At 33.4% G+C, this 15,733-nt stretch overlaps 1 protein-coding gene across 1 annotated transcript; it reads left to right on the top strand.

Annotated features, from left to right (window-relative positions):
• The first annotated feature begins 1,447 nt into the window (after positions 1-1,447).
• Positions 1,448-11,373, top strand: LOC100305795 (uncharacterized). The gene is given in 7 exon segments (NM_001249861.2): positions 1,448-1,552; positions 2,112-2,263; positions 8,508-8,608; positions 8,704-8,743; positions 9,859-9,930; positions 10,986-11,042; positions 11,133-11,373. Coding segments are annotated over 7 exon segments (588 nt in total). The 5' UTR covers positions 1,448-1,461; the 3' UTR covers positions 11,208-11,373.
• Positions 11,374-15,733: the final 4,360 nt, after the last annotated feature.

The following is a 15,733-nucleotide window of genomic DNA, read 5'->3' as shown; positions in this document are numbered from 1 at the left end:
TGATTGGAAGAATCACTCATCCGGGATTGGTGTCACACACAAGGTAGTGTTCCTTGATAAACCAATTTCTTGAATCACTCAAGTAACTAAGGAGATTCACTCTCACACTTTAGAAGGTGATTAAAACTCAATTCAAAGTCTGTTTTTTATTAGAAAATGCACAAGTTTCCATCTTATTAAACCTTAATTTCTTCAAATTAAAACAAGCCCATAGGTGGTGCAAATCCAAAGAGAATTGACAACCACTTTAACACAAGTTTGGATCTTTATTTCAACTAACAAAATGTTAATAAAACCACTCAACAAAGGTGACACCCTCTACTCTTCTTGGAACATGATGCAATTGACATTCGAAGTTTTTCCACTTGTAACTTGGGCTTAAATTCAAATAGCATGGTTAACACTTGTTAAAGAGTTTCATTGACCTTCTTTGTTCTAGCCCATATCATAGGTCCTCCAAGTCTTTTTAAAGGTTCCTTACCCTTAGTCCTTGTCATGTCCTCATCAGGTGATCCATTTACAATTTCCTCCCAATGCAAAGAGAAGGTGTGTATTTTTTTTATTAGATTTGATAACATTTCTTATAATATAATTTCTACTATTTTTTCTTTTGTCATGCAGGGGTAGAATTGGTGCTGGAGTTTGGAAGCAACTTATCTACATCTTTTGGTCCAAGCTAGAAGAGAGGATGATTTACTTGTTAAATTTCTAATCTTTTAATTAATATCATTTTTATAATTACTTATTTATTTATCAATTTTTCATATTAATTAAAATGAGGATAATGGATAAGGGTATGCACATTTAGGTACCCACATGATAAGAACACAATTTGCACGCATGAGTGTGGATACATGGATTTTTAAAAAAATACGAGTATAAAAAGAAGTACTATATTATCTTACTTACATCTTAGTCATTGTTTGAATTTAAATTTTAACTTAAAAATATAGTTAAAAGTATTAATAAAAATATATTTTTAACTAAAAACTCTTATATATATATTATTTCTATATTACTTAACACATAACTAATTTTTATTTCTATCATTCATTATATTTTAAAAAACATACTCTACCAAAGCATATAATCAACTATATATCTATCATGTACAACAACAGTTAATTAAAAATGTTATATTACTTAAATAATTTCAAATATAAATTTACGAAAATGTTAATATGTTTAAAACATTTTATAAAATACAAAATATTTACTCTAGTACTATAAAAAATAAAAAAATTAGGAAAAAAAGGTAGTTTCGAAATGAATGCTGCTTGTGCTGACAGTGCAAATGTGGAACAAAACAAAACTTGTCCCAAACCAAAATCATAATCACCGCCGAACCTACTCTTCCCTTCCAATCAAAAGAAATTCAACTTTATCCGATACTACCGCTTTCAATCTCATCCTTCGAAACCCAAACTTGAGCTTCTTCTTGTTTCTTGCTCGTGGAAGCAAATGACAACCGCGCCCTCTCTAACTGGTCCCTTGTCAAACGCGGTCGGATTCAGTGACTGGAAAAAACATGCCCCTTTGTCAGCTTCTCTCTGTGAGTCTCCCTCTCCATTTAATTTCATTTGGGTACTCACAGAGTTCATCAAGATTGGAACTTTTTGCCTTATCTGTCCAAGTTGGGTTTTGGGGTTTCAATTAGTTTGTCCAAATTGTGCCATTTTCTTTGCTTCCTCATGTTTCATGAGGTTTATTTATGTTTTTGTTGTAGGGGAGGGGTTTTTGTTTGTATTGATGTGGGTGTGATGGACAATGGGACAGTATGGTGTCTTTTGTGTTAAAAGTCCCTTTTTTGTTAAGAATGAAACTATTTTGAAATTATGTAATTGAATCCTAGGTTTATTTTGATGTGAGTAATTGAGAGCTTGGTGAGGGTTTTCATTCAAAGAGTTGTTTTCTAAATCAGAATGCAGGAACTGCTTGATTAAAAAATTGAGCTTGATTGAAAATATTCTTAACTTTTATGATAGAGCTATGAATTTGGACTTTATAAGAGGCAAGATTGAGAATTATGCAAGGTGAATCCATATTTGTTTTTGATTCACAAGATTGAATCGTTATCCAAAAGCTACTCATTGTTGGCTGTTGTTAAACAGGTAAACTAAGCTCCAGTTCAAATATAGTTGACATGAAGATATCTCGATGTGGTTGTCGGAAAGTTGGACATGGCCAAAGATGTTTCCGATTATATGCCCTATTTGGAGGAAAAAAGGACAATAATGGGAAAAGTGATGATGTTCCTTCTAAGGTTAGCTTTCACATGCAATCAATGCCATGTGTATGCTTGCAGGATCACATGTTTTCTTTTGTATCCATTTTTTTTTCCTTGGATTGCTTTTGTTATTCACATGCAAGATAATGGTTAACGAACAAAATTATGCTCTTTGAAATGTTTATTTGACCTAATCACTAAGCAGTCACACGTTCTTGTTGCTGTGTCCATGAGTTGGACATGTATCCGACATGCAAACTTGTATGGAACTCTCTAACAAGAGTTAATATTTGTAAAATAGAAAATACTTTTGTTGTACTTGTACTTGTAAATGACTAGTTCAGTTACTCCAGTAGTTCTACCATGACAATTTTGTTTAGGATACTCCCTACATAAGCCTGCTCCATTCATAAGACATATAGAATCCAAGTATCAAGGGAGGCCTCTATATATAGTTCCTACTAGCAACTACAAAATCCCCAAGTCAACGGTCTAATCTATCTAGGCTACTTTCCGTGTTATATAGTATATACATATCATAGATTCCAAAATGTCCTGGAGATACCTAAGTAGATTGGTCATAACACTACTAGCAAGTTTGCTTGCGCGTTCGAGCTGAGTGGATCCATGTCCAATGGAAGCAAGTATAGGTTGCTTCCGTGTATTTTTTGGGTTAGACGTGGAGAGAGAGGACCTGATCCATGATATTAAAGTACACCCAAAAACACTGTACATCATCCTATAACATAATTATTCAAAATGGTTAAATAAATATATAATTGCTTAGTTATGAGGGTGATAAAATGAAGTAGGGGTAGAAGGAGGGTAAGGGAAATGGGAAAATCACAAGATCAGATTTTCCATTCCTGGCTATCTTGGTCGTTTCCTCTTATGGATCATGCTGAGTGTTGATTGTCCCACAAGATCTCAAAACAATGGATAGAATGCCACACATGTAGCTAGAAGACCATGGTACATAGAAATAGAAATAGGGTGAGAATTTCACAATTCTCAGTACAGTCCAAGTAAAATAGTTTTGAACTGCATGCATTCTAGGGGGTTCAAGGTTTGAAGAACAAAGATGAAATAAAGTGGTTATAAGTTTGCTAATAGATATATTTCCCTGATCCAAAAATATTTTTGAAAACTTAAAATCATCAACTATTATAACTTTTCAACCATCACGAGTTTGACTTGACTCGTGATAAATGAACTGGCAGTAAGCAGTAAATCAGTCACAACCCACAATAATAACAATTTATACTTCATAATAATAATAAAGGGAGATCAGGTCATCTTCCCCATCCAAATCAAATATACAATTACATGTAGTCCTTATCAGGCTTAGCTTGTCTATCAGCCCATAGTGATGCAAATGATGTGAATCTTACAGGGCAGATCGCTTGATACAGACTGTAGAGTTTTTGGATGACGCCACTTCCAGTGAAGGAAGATAAGTCAGGGTAGACGCCACAAAGATTACCTTGATAAGTCTGATAATTGGTTCAACAAGGAACCCAGAGAGTAATTCTCACCCAATTTTGTCAAATGCCAAAAGTTTTCTTATTCAAAACAAAAACCAATACTTATAGTGTATCTGAACAAAAAGATAAAAATAGACATGAGCCTTCTAAATAGTTTGGGCCAAAATTACAATAAATAAAAATTATAACTAAAAAACATATTTAACTTGGGCCTTCAAATTAATCTAGGCCTTCAGCAACAATTAATAGTCTTGATAGTGTCTCTGCCTTTGGGCCTTCATCCTTCTCCACTTGGGCCTTCATCCTTTTCCACTCGGGGGCTTTATCCTTCTCTACTTGGGCCTTCGCCCTTCTCCACTTGGGCCTTTAGCCTGTATTTGGCTAATTTCAGGATTCTCATCATTCCCTCCTTCTTGGAAAACATTTGTCCTCAAATGTCCAGGATCATCACCAGGTTCAAGTACCACTTCCTTTCTTTTCTTGTTGGCTTGCTTAGTATAACTTTCATTCTTCTTTGCAATTTGCACCTTCACTTGGTCATACAATCTTTTCCCATACTCAACTTTGATTTGTGCATCCTTATGCTGAGTCTCTTGGGGCTTGCTGTTGTAAGTTGACTTGTTAGGCAATGAAACTTCTAGAAGGAGATCAACTTGATGTTCTATGCTTCTTGAAGGTGGCAGTCCATGAGGAATCTCCTTGGGAAAGACATCTTTAAATTCCTGCAATAAGGGTTGAAACACTAGGAGAAACATAAATAGTTAACTGATTAGAATTATCACTCTCTCTCTTGTGTATCACTCCATCTCTCAAGTGTATCACTCTTCCTTTTTCTATTCCTCTGTGATGCCTCACTATTGTCTCTCTCTTGTTCTCTCTTTTCTCTCCTTCTGATTTGATTATCACACACTTCTCTACGGGATAGAGGTTTATGAATAATTTTTTGGTCATGGTGCTGGAAAGAAATCTTGTTGGTGAAACCATCATGCATTGCTTTGGTGTCCTCTTCAATGTTGGCCCTCACTAGTGCCATCTCCATCTCCTTGTCCTCAACAGTCAAAGTTCCTTGGGACAACCTCTGAAGTTTCTGTCGCATGGTCCTACTGTAGCTAGTTGGAATATACCTCTTTCGCATAACCCTTCTCATCTCAGTCCATGTATCTATCTCCCGCCCTTCTTCTCTCTTCATCTCTCTTTGATTTTTCTTCCACCAAACAAGGCATAGTTTGAGAATGTAGCTACTGCTAACTTCACCTTCTGCTCTTCAGGATAATCATTGTATGAGAATGCATGTTGAATCTTCATCTCCCAGTCAACGTAGGCGTCTGGGTCACTCCTGCCTTTAAAAGAGGATACATTGAGTTTTACTCCCTCAATTCTGTCTTGTCCCTCTATTCGGTTTGATCCATCATTGACCCTTCTGTTGCCACCATAAGGTCTCCCAGCATTTGGATTCATTTGGTGCTCTAGTCGTTCTATTCGCCTGTAGAGCACTTCATTATCACGGTTCAACAAACGTTGCATTTGTTTAGTCATCGCGTCCAGTAACAAGCGCTGAAATCCGTCCAGTTGATGATATACACCACCATTGTCACCAGCTCCTGCCATGATTAAGGAACAAAGAATTTTGCAGTAATTTTAAAAAAAATTTTTGAACCTAACCACACTCTACTCACGTGTTTCTCTCTTTGATGGTAGTTCACTCGTGTTTGATGTTCTCAATATCGGCTTTTGTGTGATGTTTTCACTCTTGCCTTTTATCACTCGTGTTTCCTCTTAAGTTCCTGGATGGACCAAATTAGACACACAAGGTAATATAAAATAAAAGGAAAGACGATATAATGATCACAGACAGATTTGATTTGGGATAACAACTTGAACTTGATTTGGATAATAATATATTAGATTGGATTTGGATAACAGATTAGCTTTAATTTGGGTAACAAATAAGATATTAGATAGGATATTAGCTAGGATAATAGATAAGATATTAGATAGGATAACAGATAAGATATTAGATAGGATAATAGATAAGATATTAGATAGGATAACATATAAGATATTAGATAGGATAACAGATAAGATAACAGATATGACCAGTAAACTTCAAATGCTTATAACTTTTGCTACGGTTGTCCATTTGAGGCCCACTATACATCAAAACGCTCAGAATTCAAAGGAGAATCTAGATAATGGGATTTGGTACACGATTTTCTGCCAAAAAAAAGCCTCTAACTTCCTCAATTTCGTGTTCAAAGATCAAACATCCCACTTTCTTTTCTTTTCTTTTTTTTTTGTTTTCTTCTCTTTTTTTTTTCAAATTTCTACAACTTTTTTTTTAACTTGAAATAAAACTCAAACAGATTTTTTTTGACACAAAGTTTGCAAGACACAAGAAACAAGAACAAGAACAAAAACGTGACAAGAACAAGAACGAAACAAAGACACAAACAAGAACGCAACAAGACGCAAACAAGAAAACAAATAATAGAACAAGGACAAAACATGAACCTGGACAAATTACAAAGAAAAATAATAGGAAAGGATAGAACCTGTATCAAGAGCCGAAACTCTGATACCAGATGATGTGAACCTTACGGGGCGGAACGCTTGATACAGGTTACAGAGTTCTTTTGGATGACGCCACTTCCAATGAAGGAAGATAAGTCAGGGTAGACGCCACAAGGATTACCTTGATAAGTCTGATAATTGGTTCAACAAGGAACCCAGAGAGAAACTCTCACCCAATTTTATCAAATGCCAAAAGTTTTCTTATTCAAAACAAAAACCAATACTTATAGTGTATCTGAACAAAAAGATAAAAATAGACATGGGCTTTCTAAATAGTTTGGGCCAAAATTACAATAAATAAAAATTATAACTAAAAAACATATTTAACTTGGGCCTTCAAATTAATCTGGGCCTTCAGCAACAATTAATAGTCTTGATAGTGTCTCTGCCTCTGGGCCTTCATCCTTCTTCACTTGGGCCTTCATCCTTTTTCACTCGGGGGCTTTATCCTTCTCCACTTGGGCCTTTGCCCTTCTCCACTTGGGCCTTTAGCCTGTATTTGGCCAATTTCAGGATTCTCATCACATAGTACTAAACACTAATACATAAAATTATCAAAGGCATAAATAATATTAAAATTTCATTCACAAAGCATCCATAGCATCGCCCACAAGGCTTTCATTTCACAAATGAACAAACGCAATAGCACAAGAAAGAGGAAAATCTTACCACACCATCTTTGCACCATCTTCACACCAAACCATGAGCTCTTACCATCTCTGGCGATCCTTTTCGATTTTTTTAGTATAAATGTAAATACTAAAAAAACATTAGATATATTTACTGTAATATCTATTTTTTTACTATTTATGTTTTTTAAGTATTTATATGTATGCATATGTATTTTTTGGTCCGCCAAGTCTTGCACCATTTGCCGCCACGCTATCTGTCATATGTTTATGGCAGATTTTGGGCTCTCTGACATGCTCCACCATCTCTCAATGGATTGGCGTAATTTTTCTACTGCATGTACATTCCCATAACGATGATGTTTTTCCAAAATCAAACTTTGTTGTTCAGCATCTTGGACTAGCCATCCTTTAGAAGGTATTGTTAAAAGGTCATCAATTCCTAATGAAATGGATGTATCCGTAGCTTGACAGAATCCTAGAGTCTTTACTTGGCAGTTGCAGAAGCCATTTAAGATATGATTACAGGCATTGAAAATTTATTTGCACAAAGGTCACAGCTTGAACAACACAGCAGCCACAGCAGGGGTTTTAACAACCCCCACCACCCACTCAGCAAGGGTTCAAAGATTTTTTGGCTGGACACATCTGATCATTTGTGATCAAAGATGCCATTTTACGTGATCCCATCAGATTGTGATATGATTTGCGATCAGGAGCAGAAGGGCTTTTTGAACATGTAGAAGTGTAGAATTCTACTAATCAGAATGATTTTGACAACTATGGATTCTAAACTAATCTGCATTTAAGTTTCTTATGGGGTCACACTTGCACCGAAGTCTTTTCAGTTTGGGTCACATGTTGGGCGATCCCCAGAAACCCACACAAGCCACTTTATAACAGCATTAATCTGCATTTAAGTTTCTTTTGTAGAGTACTGTGAATGTTGTTTAACTTACATATAAAGAAGAAATTCATCAAGACTATGAAGAAATTTACTTGGAATTTGGGAAGCAACGGATCCTCCTTAATGTAAAAGGAAAACAAAGTCAAGATGGAAAAAGAGTAAACATAAATGGAGTAAAGTTACCTCATCTCTCAGTCTCTCTGTTAGGGATACCCTTGATTTATTGCTTTTGCACCAAACAGAAGTGAAACACCTATTCTTATTCCAAATCAGCTGCTGAGCCCAAAAAACCTTAAATATGTGTTACCTTCAACCAAATGCACTAACGTAGATTGCATGTTGCAAAAAATTTAGCCTCTTTTACCAGACCATTAAAGATAGTCATCAAAATTTGGTCCAAGGACCTATGGCATGCCCAACATTCAACAAACAGGCCAAATTATGAATCCCAATTGTCATGATGTTCTTGGTCATAGGAATCCCAAATTATGTAGCTATTTAAAGCAGTCATGAGTTTTAATAAGCTTTTTGCTTTTTGCCAATTGTTTTGATTTACCTGATTTCATTTTCACACTATGGTAATGCTTTGATTGCTTTCCATGTATTGTAGGTAGTTTGTGTGTATTTTGTAAACTGAGCATATGATATTCATAATTGATAAATTTCATTTTATTGTGGAATCATTTTAGGCCGGAATTCTAGGAAACATGCAAAATCTTTATGAGACTGTGAAGAAGGCACAAATGGTTGTCCAAGTTGAAGCTGTGCGTGTGCAGAAAGAACTCGCAGCGTATGGTTCTCGTATTAAACAATTTTAGGTTTTGTTTTTGTAGTTTTTTACACAAGTTGGTCTGAATGAGTTGTTTATCTTGTTCTATTATGCAGAGCAGAGTTTGATGGTTATTGTGAGGGTGAGTTAGTTAAGGTATGATTTTTGTTCTCTCTTCCTGCTTGTCTACTTTCTCTCTCTCTTTTTATATATAAGGAGGGATCAAATTATACCGGTATAATTTTGACAACTATTACATCATTTTATAACTTTTAAGTGGATAATGTTTTCTTAAAACTCACCGTTAGATTGAAAGTTCCTTTCATATAGATCACATGTAAAATTTCATGTTAATCCAAAATCATTTGCTATCACTTTCATATAAATTAAAATCAACGTAATATAAACATTTTAGAATATACTGAAATATAGATCATTTGATTACTTTTTTGTTCAATTTTAACAAAATTTGACAAACACTCTTGGTAATACGTAGATATAATTCAATGGTTGAATAAATAAAAATCACATTTATATCAAGGTATAAAAATGATATAATAGTTGTAAAAGTTACATTGGTGTAATTTAATCCAATATATATATATATATATATATATATATATATATATATATGAGGAATCAACATACACCAAGAGTAACTCTTTTAGAGTTACTTCTTTTTTAAAATTTAATAGTTGTAATAAGTTATTAATCTTATCCCTTAGATTCTAAGAAAATGAATGGTAAGGATAAAAAGTAACTTTTGGTGTAAGTTGATCCCTCATATATATATATATATAGGAGAAAAAGGTTTATACACTGACAGTGTAACATGTTTTATAAAGTTGTCCAGTCACAACTCACCATGTATGATAAGTTTATTGACTTTTCTAATAATTATCTTAAATTAATTCAAACAGCGATTTGTGATTGGATGACAACGTTAATAGACATTAAACTCTATGTTTATAAACATTTTATGTTTTTTCCGAGGAAAGACTCGATTTCCATTACTTTTCCTTTTAAAAGTTAAAATGAGGAACTTTATTTGTATAATCATAAGAATATTTTATACTCCTATACATTAGATGAGGTTCTTCTTGGAACAATATAATTGAGTATTTGTACTTAATTTAATTATTTTTATAGCTCCTGTGTTTTTCTAGCTTTATTCATAATTATGATTTTTGATTAACAATATCAATATTTATATATTGTTTGTAAGTATGATTTCCTTTGGTTACTTACTTTTGATTAAATATAATTTTTAGGTAACGCTGTCTGGGAACCAGCAACCTGTAAGGACGGAAATTACTGAGGCAGCTATGGAATTGGGATCTGAAGTAAGTAAACAATTCAAGTAATGTGTTTATATACACTATTTTCTGTTATATCTATGACGCACACTCGTCCGGTGAAACTTGATTGGACATTTAAAATGTTACATTATAAGATACCAAAAACATTCTTCAATTATTTTCTGTTCTTCCATCAGAGGATAATGGATTAAATACCATGCTAATATCCTTTCATTTATTATACTATCTATGTCTATAATATAAGACTCTTTTTTCAATTTTGTTTGTCCATTTCTATACAATTATTTTCAAATTATCTTTTGCATTAATTACTTATGACTAAAATATCCTTAATTATTTTACATCAAATGTTATGAATTTAAAAGATAATTTCATTCTTTCTTATAAGAATTGGAGAAGAATACTAGCATACAATAATTAATTAGGTAGAAAGTAATTAAATAGAAAAAGAGAGATGATGAGTGCTAATAACTTTAAGGATAATTTTGAAAAAATGATGCAAATTGTTAATAAATTTAATTTTATTAACTAAATTAATCAGTTTTTGTGATTTAGTTAAAAAAGTCTTATGTTTAGAGACAAAGTTATTAGGGGGAGAAGCCAAACACTTATATACTCTACCAAACATCCCATACTACTCAATATGGGACATACGCACCCCATAATACCCAAGTCCTTCGCAAACTATTTACTAAAATCATAAAAAATCCTACCCATTTTCCCTTATATCCTATACAAACGAGTCAAGGGCCTATCATAATGATGAATCTAAGTTCTATTTGGATAAACTTTTCCATAAGCATTTACATGAAAAATGAACTAAACTTGTCTCATAAGTTAAAATTAACTGTACTTTTCAACTTTTGGAAAAGTTAAATAAAAGAGTTTCTATAGAAGTTGAAGTGCACTAATTTATTTAACTTTTGTTCAATTCAGTTTACCTTTATTATTATTTTTTCTCCTACAAATGCTTATAAAGAAGTTTATCTCAACCGTCTAGTTTTATTTAAAAATTAAACTGTGTGGTCTTTAATGCCAATAATAAACTTATTTATTATCAAACAATTTGTGGGTTGCAGAAACTTTCTCTTTTAATCACTGAGGCATACAAGGATGCACACCAAAAGAGCGTCCAGGTAAAAATCTCTATTTTTAAGAGGAACAAAAATTCATTTGCGTCTGTGGTTGTTGAATTTAAAAAAAGATACAATTGCTTATGTTTGTAGGCCATGAAGGAAAGGATGAATGATCTTGCACAGAGCTTAGGAATGCCACCGGGGCTTAGTGAAGGATTGAAGTGATGAATACTTTTATTATAGACTTACGAAATTGGGCCTCAATTTTGCACAAACATGGCAGGATGAGCTTATTTGTTTCTTCATTTACTATGTCTGTTAATTTGCAATCTTGGTTATTAAGAAAGAAATGGTGGTGGAGTTTTAATTGTTCTTTGTTTTATTCTTGTGTTATTCTTGTTTGAATGGTGAAAATTCTGTTGTGTCCGTATCCTATTATCCAGTTTTATCGATAGAGAAAAACCTGTGCCTGGTTATGAGGTTGTTGATTCATCAGCTGAAACTGAATAAAGTGAAAAACCTTAGGCGAGGCATTAGAGTCTCTGTATAAATTTGTTGCCTTACCTTTGGTATGCGAGATTAGAATCCACTGTATTGTACAAGAAAGCGAGACTTCAATAGAGATTTGTAGATTTAAACTACTTGACAAACATTCAAGAAAACGGCCAATTTCTGGTGAATAAGAACTACGATATGAGAAAATAGTCTTTCGATTAAAACAAAAAAGAAAACAAAGGAAACACTACGCTAACAATAATCACCAAGCCATATTTATCATGCTTTTTTTTTCACTTATTTTACTTATTGATAGTGTAAAATTTTATGCTAACTGTTTATAAAAAAAGTTTGGATAGATAAGAGAAAATTTTTACTATTTTTTTTATACAAAAATGAAATATAAAATATCCCACTAAAAGGAGAGATTGGATAATTTGTTTGACAAATGTAATAACTTTTTTACAAGGAAGTTATATATATATATATATATATATATATATATATATATATATATATAAGTAAATGTTTAAAGAACATAAACTGATTGTTTTGTCCAATGATAAAGAAAAATAATTCCCATCAAAACAAAAGACTATTTTACAATGAAAGATAAAATAGGATTTTAACAAAGGTTTTTCAAATAAATACTTGGTGATCAAGTATGGCAAAGTAAGCTTAAGAGAATATTGATTGAATAGCTTAAGAAAGAGGTACAAACACTTAGTTTATACTAATTTACTTAAAAAGAGTTACGTCTAGTTTTCTTTTTCAAACTTGCAAAAGGTTCCACTAATCAATAATTGATTACAAACAAATATTCTAATCGGTCACTCCTTCCAAGTATTTTTTGACATCAAGTTACTCCTGGCTTTCAGAAACTACAGTTTGAATAAATACAACGATTCAATAGCACTCACATAGTAAATAAACAATTAAGCTCAAATATAAATAAGTGCAAAGTGTATTGTTCATTGATTTGACAAATTTTGCTTTAGAGATCTTTTGTTCATTTTACTTGATATGCTTCGTTGTTGAAATCCCCCCCCCCCCCCCCAAAAAAAAAAAGGTATGAAATAAGAAACTTGGTCATGCAAACTTGAAGTTAATTTCAAAGCTGCAAAAACATAACCTTGTAAGAGGACTAAGTATGTCATAATATAAGGATGATATTCTCTGTGAAGCATGCCAAAAGAGGAAACAAATTAAAACTTCCTTTCTAGCAAAAACATTGTTTCCACCTCAAGGCCATTAGAACTGTTACACCTTGATATGTTTGGACCAACCAAGAATGTGTTCATTAGTGGTAAAAGGTATGGATTTGTGATATGTTCAGTTTGCAACTTCATACGCTCAACATAGTGATCTTTTTTGAAATTTTCAAATTCAGTTTGCAAAGACTTGTAATCATCCATATTGAGAGAAGTAGAGATACAAACCCAACCAATGGCTTTATAGCTTGAAACAAGATTTTCATTTTCTTGCTTCAATTTATCCAGCTCAGTTTGTGTTGAACCCAATTTTGTGATATGCAATTTCAGATCGCTTTTCAACTTTTTGTTTAAAACAAGCCTTTGAGCTTCTTCATGCATTTCATTAAATGCTTCCAAAACTTCTTCAAATTCAGAATTTACCTCAATTTCTTCAATGGTTGATGAGTCATCCATTGAATCTGCCATCTGCCATGCATTTGCAACTTCTTCATCACTAGAAGAGTCGGAAGATGTAGATGCATTATCTTCCCAAGCTATGTAGGCCTTTTTTTTTGTTTTCTATCCTTCTTTCTTTTCTTTTCACCGACTTGTTTTCTAATGTAGATAGGACATTCAGATTTGAGATGACATTGCTTACCACATTCAAAGCATGTGAAGTTGTTGTTGCTGCTTTCAAACTTCTTTGAAGGTTTAGAGAATTTTTTGTCTTTGGACTTCTTGAGAAATTTTCCAAACTTCTTTACCATTAAGTTGAAATTCTCTGCCTCTTCTTCATTACAGGAACTTTCTTTGTAATCTTCCTTTGAAGAGTTAGCTTTGAGTGCAATTCCTTTTCTTTTCTTTTTTTGTTTCTTTTGCATGAGATTGTTGAATCGACTCATGTTCATATGCTTCCATCGACATTGTTGCCAAGTCCTTGGATTCCTTGATTGTTGTAACCTTTGGTTCCCAAGTTCTTGTAAGACAATTGGGGATTTTGATGTTCAGCTCATCATTTTCAAATGTTTTCCCAAGACCAAGAAGGTGATTCACAATATGGATGAATCTTGTTTGAAGTTTTGAAATGGTTTCTCCATTCTTCATTCATAAAGCTTCATATTTGGATACAAGAGTGTGCTTTCTTGCTCTTCTCACATCCGTTGTGCCTTAATGAGTGACTTCAAGCATATTCCATATTTCCTTTGCACTTTTTCTCCTTGCAACATGAAAGAATTCATCAAAAGATAAACCAAAAGTTAATTTTTTTTATCTTTTTGATCATCTTGCACTTTTCTTTTCTCATCATCTTTCATTTCACCCCATTCTCTAGGTACCAATTCACCATTCACTTCTTTGGTTGGTATAAAAGGAGCTTTAACAATGACATTTGATGCACCGGGATCAATTAATTGAATAAAGATTTCCATTCTCTTTTGCCAAAAAGAAAAATGTTCTCCCTCAAACAAAGGAGGTCAATTTAAAGATGCACCCTCTTGGAATGTGATTTGTTTTGAGTCCATCTTTAGAAAAATTGTGATATTGAGTAACTTACAAGACGTAGCTCTGATACCAATTGAAAAAAGAAAATGGAACTCTCAAACCAAGAGGGGGTGAATTGGTTTTCAAAACAAAACAAACTTTTAAAACTTTGATAAATCAATACTTGATCAATCACCTTTTACACAAGATCCTTTTAAAGTTCTTTCTTTCAAAAAGATATTTTCTTTAACCTTTAGTATATTGATCAAGAGAAGAAGTACACTACTTTTTATACCGGTTCACTCTCTATCTCTAGAGAAGCTAATACAAACCTGAATTATAATTTTACTATGCATATAGAATTCTTACAAGCAATCACAAGCAATCTTAGTTACTACCCCCAAAAAAGAGACTAAGGTACCCAACCCTAAGGTCCTATATGAAGAAGAGCCTAAGAGAAACCTACCCATAGCCCAAACTAGAAAAACCTATTCTAGCACGCCTTCATAAATTCATGCACAGATAAGTAATGTGTAAAACCACATAGATGAAAAAATTAGAGTCAAAGATAGACACAACATGATCAGTTCTTTCCGCAAAAACCATGCTCGATAGGATAAGGTGTCTTCTTGAACTCAAGACAGTATCATAACTCACTTTTACAAAAAGATCTTCATAATCAAAGATTAGAAGTTGCGAGTCACTATGTCTAAGCAATTTTCTTCTCTTCTTTTTCTAATATCAGCACATGATTCTAGGTCATTCGGAAGTAGTTTAGAGCTGTTAGAAGTTCATTGAGTTGTTATAAGAGAGAACACAAGGTGGCTATATATAGAGAAAACAATTATAACCGCCTGTAATCGATTAAATCTACATTGTAATCGATAATTTCAACAAAGTAATAAATTATATTATCTTTTCAATCGATTAAAGGGTTCTTCCTCAATGTAATCGATTAAAGTGTTCTTGATCACTTCTAAAACACTTATAGAAAGAGAAGTAATCGATTATATCACATGGTAATTGATTAAAGTAATGATGAGAATCCTGAAACTGGCTAAATACAGGCTAAAGGCCCAAGTGGAGAAGGACGAAGGCCCAAGTGAAGAAGGATAAAGCCCCCGAGTGGAGAAGAATGAAGGCCTAGAGGCAGAGACACTATCAAGACTATTAATTGTTGCTGAAGGCCTAAACTAATTTAAAGGCAGAGACACTATTAATTGTTGCTTTTGGGCCTTTAAATTAGTTTGGGCCTTCAACAACAATTAATAGTCTTGATAGTGTCTCTGCCTCTGGGCCTTCATCCTTCTCCACTTGGGCCTTCATCCTTCTCCACTCGGGGGCTTTATCCTTCTCCACTTGGGCCTTCGTCCTTCTCCACTTGGGCCTTTAGCCTGTATTTGGCCAGTTTCAAGATTCTCATCATTCCCTCTTTCTTGGAAAACATTTGCCCTCAAATGTCCAAGATCATCATCGGGTTCAAGTACCACTTCCTTCCTTTTCTTGTTGGCTTGCTTGGTATAACTTTCATTCTTCTTTACAATTTGCACATTCACTTGGTCATACAATCTTTTCACATACTCA

The sequence above is a fragment of the Glycine max genome, chromosome 6 (assembly GCF_000004515.6).
Source record: "Glycine max cultivar Williams 82 chromosome 6, Glycine_max_v4.0, whole genome shotgun sequence".
In the NCBI taxonomy this organism is placed as follows: Eukaryota; Viridiplantae; Streptophyta; class Magnoliopsida; order Fabales; family Fabaceae; genus Glycine; species Glycine max.
This window is presented reverse-complemented; position numbering and strand designations above follow the sequence as displayed.